The sequence below is a fragment of the Erpetoichthys calabaricus genome, chromosome 14, assembly GCF_900747795.2.
Source record: "Erpetoichthys calabaricus chromosome 14, fErpCal1.3, whole genome shotgun sequence".
Taxonomy (NCBI): domain Eukaryota; kingdom Metazoa; phylum Chordata; class Cladistia; order Polypteriformes; family Polypteridae; genus Erpetoichthys; species Erpetoichthys calabaricus.
This window is the reverse complement of record NC_041407.2, coordinates 67,459,526-67,466,601: the sequence shown is the minus strand read 5'-3', so window position 1 is coordinate 67,466,601 and position 7,076 is coordinate 67,459,526. Positions and strand designations below refer to the sequence as shown.

The following is a 7,076-nucleotide window of genomic DNA, read 5'->3' as shown; positions in this document are numbered from 1 at the left end:
CTGACAAACCATGCAGTTTCATTGCTGATTATGAAAGTACAGAGTCTCACACTAGTTGACTTAAATGCATACAGTGCCTATAACAAGTATTCGCCCCCTTGGAAGTGTTTACACTTTGTTATATAAAACAATTAGTTAATTCCATCTGGTTTTTTGATACTGACCAACAGAAAAAGACTCTTTGATGTCAAAGAGAAAACAACTACAGTATCTCTAAAGTGGTATAAATCATTTGCAAATATAAAACACAAAAAACATTGACTACTTTTTTAAGTATTCACCCCTTTAATATGACACACCTAAGTCATACCTAGAGCAGCCAATTGGTTTTAGAAATCACAGGATTAGCTAAATAGAGACCACCTGTGTGTAAAGGGGTTTCATTTGCTTGTAGTATAAATGGCCAAGGCTATGACACGAAAACAAAAGCACATGTCACAGGGTGGAGACAATAAAATATCCCAGTCACTGAATATCCATTGGAGTCCAGTTAACTCAGTCATCAAGAAATGGAAAGCATGCAGAATAGCTGTAAATCTGCCTGGAATAGGACATCTGCAAAAACTGAGTGATCATGCAAAACACACACTGCTGTGGAAGGCCACCAAGACACGAATGAGAACCCTGAAGAAGTTACAAGCTACAGTGGCTGAGACTGAAAAGACTGTGCAGAAATCAATCACAGCTTTATGGAAAAGTGGGAAAAAGAAAGCACAGAGAGTGTGCTAGAAGGCATATGGGAAACTTGGCAGTCCGCTAGAAGAAGGTTCTATGGTCTGAAAAAACTGAACTTTACAAGTCAAACACTGCTCATTATCAAAAATACACCATGACCACTGTAAAGCATGGTGGTGGCAACATCATACTGGGGGCTGAGTTTCTCTGCAACAGGTCAGGTTAGAGGGTCAAAAGAAACCTATGCCTTGGGAAAATATTTATTTTCCCACAAAACAACCCCCAAGGTACACATGAATGGCTTAAAAACAATAATGTTAATACCCTTGGAGTGACCAAGATAATTTCAGATCCAAATCCAATTGAAAATTTCTGATGGGACTTGAAAAAGGGCTATTCCCTCACGATACACAAGCAGCCTGACACTACTGCAGTGTTCAGATGTGCAAAGCTCATACAGACTTGTCCACACAAGGCTGTCATGGCTACCAAAGGAGCATCTGTCAATACACTGACCTAAAGGGGGTGAATACTTATACAATCAATTGTTTTGAGTTTTTTGAAGTTGCAATTAATTTAGACCAATTTCCACTCTGACATTAATAAATCTTTTTTCTGCTGATTCAAGGGCATGAACACTTTTATTGGCATTGTATCTTTGCATTCTGGAGGGAGGCTCAAGACTCTGGACCAATTAAGACTATTAATTCAAAAACACTTTAGGGCAGAATGCGATTTTAAATATTTTAAACTGATTTGTCAGAATAACAAAAATGTGACCAGAAAACTGCAAACGAAAAGCACACTGCCATGTTTATTTCGGACTTAGATTGTTTTACACTTTCTATATTTTGTTGAATTCTAAAAAAAATAATAAAATTCTTTATGGTACACACTCTCTAATACTGCCTGATAAGAGAGCTGAAAGTAAAAATACAATTCAGACATTAACACAGATATATAAATATTTTTCTTGGTTAAAAAAGAAAGTCTCTTGTAAATGTTGCATTCAACATTCCTGCATCAGAATCTTTGGAGCTGGGCTTTTCAGTCTTTTCTAATGAATCCTGTTCAAGAAGAATCCATGAAAAAAGCAATCTTCATTAATGTTTCTAAATGAAAAACAGAAACCAAGTGAGTAGTTAGTTATATATATATATATATATATATATATATATATATATATATATACACACACACGAGGGGGGACCCAAAAATAACCGGAAATAAATAAATAACCTAACAACAACAAAATTCCGGTTATTTTTGGGTCCCCCCTCGTATATATTCCCCATAGGTGGCTGCCTGGAGACTATTTGCTGGTGTTATTTTTCTCTATTTTTAAATCAGAGTATTTCAAAAATACACTTTGGTGAAAGATAAGGCACAAAACACAGATTTATCATAAAGTGTTTAGATGACAGCTGTTGTCATATTCTACTTCAGAAAGAGTAATATTGTGCCTTCCATGACAACTTATTACGTGCACAAAAATATGATATAAGCTATAATACAGTTTAAGTTAAAACAAAGCTTCTATAAAAATTAATTACCTTGAGTCAAGTTGTGTTCTTGCTGTCTTTCCAAAGCCTTCCACAACTTTGGGAGTTCCACTATGTAGCTCATATTTTCAGGGCTTACCATCTGCAGCATCAGCTTCCTCTTCAGATATCATCATAATTTGTCAAGGATTATACAAATATGGTATGCATAAAAATAAGTCTTGCACATCCATGTTTAGAAGTGCTGTAGTATATCTTTATGGAATTTGTGTGTATATTCCTTAGTTTATATTGACTGTATTAATAAATATACTACACATGCTACCACCCTGATGCACAAATTTATTGTTACTCACACTAAAGTTTATTGTTCAGGAGGATACTGGTTACGGTAAAACCTGTCAATGTCCTGTAGCCACTCTAACATATCTGCCAATGATGGAATAACAGCCAACCGCCTCAAAGAGGCACTCAGACTAATCTTCTCTGAGTTGTTCTCATACAGTTGAAACACAGAGACCACCTGGTTACTAATAGAATCTCGAACAACTTGTAAGGCACTCCTGCAAGAAAACAAGTAACATTTCAGAAAATGTTATGAAGGTCAACAGAATATTTATTTTGTCTTGGAACTCAATGTCCTAATACTGAAAGACTAATTGTATTTCTGTAAAAAAAGACAAGGTCAGCAAAGTCATAACAATCTTTATCAGAATGTTAAAGCAAAGGCCAATTCAGTAATGGATACTCTATATCTGTCCAATACCTAATAAGCAAATCTGATTCTTGTTTCTATACATGACTTATGAAAAGGATCATAGTAAAGTTATTGAAATGTTAAAAAAAATTAATAAAACTGTTACAGTCAGTAAAGATTCAGCTATAGTTGTTCAAAGAGGTCAGGGTGCCATGAATTACTAAAGGAATGATGCTTAAATCATTGTGTTTAAGGCAATGGCTGGACTATTGCAACCTATGGAATTTAAATTAAATTTAAAAGGTATCGTTTAAAGCACAGAGGGTCAAAGGACTTACCAGAGGTGGACTACACACTCTTATTGTTACTAGGAGACAATTAGAAGCCTTAATGAGAACTTTGCCCTACACAAAGTAAAACGTTTTGTGAATCTGAGGAGGGGATGGAGGACTGGTGAAATCCAATTATAGTTCATTGCTCAGTTTAAGTCAAAACATTATAAGAAAGAGCATGATGCAACTTAAAGGCAAATCAAATTAGAAGAATTCAGCAACAAGAATAACAAGCAAAGTGAGTGGAGCAATCAAAAGAAACCCCTTTAAAAATTAGACATCCATGACTAAATACTTACAAAAGGGGAACTGGTGACATAGTGAAAGTATATCCACTGGGCTTTCATTTAGGAAGATAAGACGAAAGTTATGATCAGCAAGAACAGTTTTATTTTACCTTTGTAACTATAGATTGTGAGCACAGAGTACCTAAACATTGTGCCTTTAGGGAACAATAAGACACTTAGAAAATAAGGGGCCTGAATTTTGTTTTGTTTTACTTGGGGATTATAGGTTTATGGGAAATGTTGCCTCTGTTTTTTGGTTGGGTGCAATTGCAAATAATTAGTGTAACATTTTGGTGTATTCAACTAAGACCTTTGATCTGTGGTACACCTGGACAGGTCTCACCATCTTACCTCCACCTATAAGCATGTTATTGACAGCAGCGGCTCTTCATTACCTAAGCAAGAAGTCATTGTGTGCATTTTTCTTCCCTTGAGCTTCTGTAAAGTTTTCCCTTTTGAGACCGAATAAAGTATATCTAATCTAGTTTAATAAAAACTAAACAGTCTTTTTCCTATAAATTCTTTCAAGTTTGACCACTCTACCATCAACTTATTAATCTGTAACAAAGGTCAGCGTTTTCTAAACAATTATTCGGCAAATGATTAGGTACTTTGTTTTGTAAAATTTTTATTAAGCTGTTTTTTGCGTCCCTTCAATATCAGTCCACTTTGCAAGATGAAAGGAGTTCAGTACACTGGTTCACAGCACAACATCTTCAGTAAGAAAGCCTCAGAATTTTGAGCTCTTTAAGTATATAGCAATAGCTGGATCAAGTTCACTGATTCAGACCAACATTTCCAAGACTTAATCTATTAAAAACTATTCCTTTCTAAGCTGAGGACACAATTTATTCTTTTTTCTTACTATTTATCATTATTCTCTGAAACGTTTTTGCATTCCCTAAAAACTGCCTTTTTAATTATACATTTAAATTCATATTTTCCTAAAGGACCTAAAGTCTACGTCTGTTCTATTGAAAGAATGTTTTGCTAACTTATCTGCTCTTTCATTTTCAAAAACTCTTTTATGATTGGAAATCCACAAAAATGATGTTTGCCCGTAGTTGTACTTACAGCTTGTCCGCTAGCTTTCCCAGCACTACACCCAATGCTTGGTTGAGTTTGTAGGTCAGCCGCTGCTTCAGCTGAGGAAAGTCTTGTAGAGGTGTTCCTTTAAAATCGACCTTATTACACGACTGCAATTGTTCCCCCAGATTACCGAGAGAAATTATTAAAGAGGTGCATTCTGCCAAATTGTTGCTCCAGTTATGCTGCTGACGCTCGATGACTCGAAAGCAGTTTTTCAAGGCATTGAGAACGGACAACGTTGGTTCTTGTGACATCTGTTTGTGGCTATAAAATAAAAGAAAAAAAAAAATCAAAATTAATATTGTTCCTTGATGTAATTATATTTTAGCGTATTCCGGATGGATTGAGACTGTCAATTATCAAGATAACTATGCTGTAAAAGGTTCACAATTCAAAACTCGCTCTACATGTCTGATGTTTATACGAGTTAATTCACAACATAATATTAATTCACGGTGGAAGATATAAAATTAAGTTAACAAACCTCTTAAAAAATCAAAGTTTACAATAATACAAAGAGCAAACTGAAATGCAAATAATCAGTCTTGTGACAATTTTAATTTCTAAAAAAGGAAAACACATGCGCTTAAGGCACGTGTACTACAAACCAAATGTAAATACATCTAAAGAAACGAGGATATTTTCTCCAGGTTGCGTCACAATGACGTCCACAAAGAATGACACGCATGCGTATTTGTCAACTGATGAATGACAGGCTTGCCCTAGTGGCGCATAATGATGACGATTTGAATAAACACGGAACTTCGTCGTCTTTATTTTAACGCGTCTTCCTGCCCTCAGAGTCCGTGTACCACGTGGATTACTTGGAACCAAGATCGCTGAAGAACAAGTTAAACGTGTAGAAAAGATACTCGTTTCTTTCTCAGGGTTTAAAAAAAAATCTGTTTAAAAATGGTGAAGCCACGGTTTAAAGGGAAAAGTACAATTAACCCTTCGACCTCCAGCACCAACCCAGGTGATCATTCTAATACTTTTTGATACGAATGTGGACCTTAATGTAATGGGAAATTAGAAACCCTGTGAGAAATATATTTGTGTATCCAAGATGACAAGACGTTCTACATAACTTTTAGAAGAAGCGTTTTATCGATCTGTTAATATGAGACCAATCGAGTCTTTTTATTTTGTACTATATTGTATTGTTAGTTCTAATATAATAATCAGTCATGAAATGTTTTAATTGATTTAAGATCGACCCAAGGGAGCTGGAGGCAACAATATGAGAGATCGTGCAACAATCAAGAGGTTAAATATGTACAGACAGAAGGAGCGGAGGTATGGAGCAGACTGTCAATAAATATTTACGAGTTTACAGTGGAACACTAATAAAGACACCGCTGCGTTCACCCCTCTTGACGCATGCAGTTCCCTATGAATGAATGAGTGCTTGTTTGATTATTTGTTAGAAAGAATGATTTTTACATAAGCGAAGTGTCGATTAAATTGACATGCATTTGATTGTGCTTCTTATAAAAATGCTTGATGTATGCAATATTGACCTGCGCAAAGATAGTGAGTACCAATGTTTTCCCTGATTATTTATAACGAATTCAAGTAAAGCTTCCAAAGATTAACAGTTTTCAAATATAAATTTAAAAAATTTGGCATTTTACACTCGAACAAAATATTTATAATAAAGGTTTAAAAGTTCAAGTGCTAAGAGTTTTCATCATAGGACATTGGGTCTATAGATTTACAATCACTATCTGTCTGAAATAAATTATAAGTTTTGAAGCCAAGTTAAAGGTAAGCAGTTGATACTTGTAATGTTTTCTAAATAGTTACTTCTTTCAGTTCGTCTGGTAGTCATAATATTTTTTATTACCTCTGGTGGCCCATCCTTGGCAAGTGGAAAGTTAAATTTTTTGCAACACACTTTTTTGTGTCAACTTGACGTTGATCACATCACTAATGTAACTTTGCCAAGTAGTGGTGGTCATCAAAGAAACCTTGATCGAAGGATGTAAAACCAATGGTTTCCGATGGTGGGAAGTTTCAGGTATTTTGATGCCCTTCTTGACTGTGACAATGCATTTCTGTCTCCGGTCTGCTTTTGCATTTTGTATCGTAGACTTTGTCACGCATGCCTGTTCGCCATTTGTTTGTCTGCTGCTCAACTGCTGTATATTCAGGATTAGTTTTTGCTTGTCGATGTGGTTGAGCATTTCGTCTTCATATTCTTTTCTTGTTCTTCATCATTTAATCACCTTCTTTGATATGGTTGACACTCATCAGTTGTCGCTGCTCTTCTTTTTATTTCTACCATTTTGGTGGTTATCACTTGGTTTTGCAACTTTGCTGTAAGCACGACCACAATTCATTTTGCCGTCTAGATTTTTTTTTTTTTTTTTTTTTTACTAAAGTTCAAGGTTTGATGATCGATAAACTCAATACTTACACTTGATTATGAAGTGTGAACACATACGTACTGTGTCTTGGGGAATAAGATCCTCGTCAGGCTAGTACAAATTTT

The 7,076-nt window shown here is 35.3% G+C and overlaps 2 protein-coding genes across 4 annotated transcripts in view; one reads left to right on the top strand and one right to left on the bottom strand.

The window, feature by feature from the left end:
• Window positions 1-1,042: 1,042 nt before the first annotated feature.
• Window positions 1,043-5,297, bottom strand: c19h1orf109 (c19h1orf109 homolog (H. sapiens)). Of its 3 annotated transcripts, none has more exons than XM_028819442.2 (5): window positions 5,191-5,297; window positions 4,568-4,846; window positions 2,561-2,740; window positions 2,229-2,347; window positions 1,043-1,787 (listed from the first exon to the last, which is right to left on the bottom strand). In XM_028819442.2, the coding sequence occupies exons 1-5, from the start codon at window positions 5,268-5,270 to the stop codon at window positions 1,747-1,749; spliced, it is 699 nt and encodes a 232-aa protein (XP_028675275.1). In that variant the 5' UTR covers window positions 5,271-5,297; the 3' UTR covers window positions 1,043-1,746. The 3 variants fall into 3 exon arrangements, with proteins under 3 accessions (XP_028675275.1, XP_028675277.1, XP_028675276.1); XM_028819444.2 differs by having other exon boundaries at window positions 5,178-5,277; XM_028819443.2 differs by having other exon boundaries at window positions 1,044-1,787; window positions 5,067-5,271.
• A 68-nt stretch (window positions 5,298-5,365) lies between these two features.
• The window catches only part of gnl2 (guanine nucleotide binding protein-like 2 (nucleolar)), a 27,343-nt gene continuing 25,632 nt past the window's right edge, over window positions 5,366-7,076 (top strand). Inside the window, exons 1-2 of the mRNA XM_028819805.2 lie at window positions 5,366-5,558; window positions 5,794-5,878. Of these exons, the coding sequence (XP_028675638.2) occupies window positions 5,495-5,558; window positions 5,794-5,878 (149 nt within the window). The 5' untranslated portion in view covers window positions 5,366-5,494. The remainder of the gene's footprint in view (window positions 5,559-5,793; window positions 5,879-7,076) is intronic.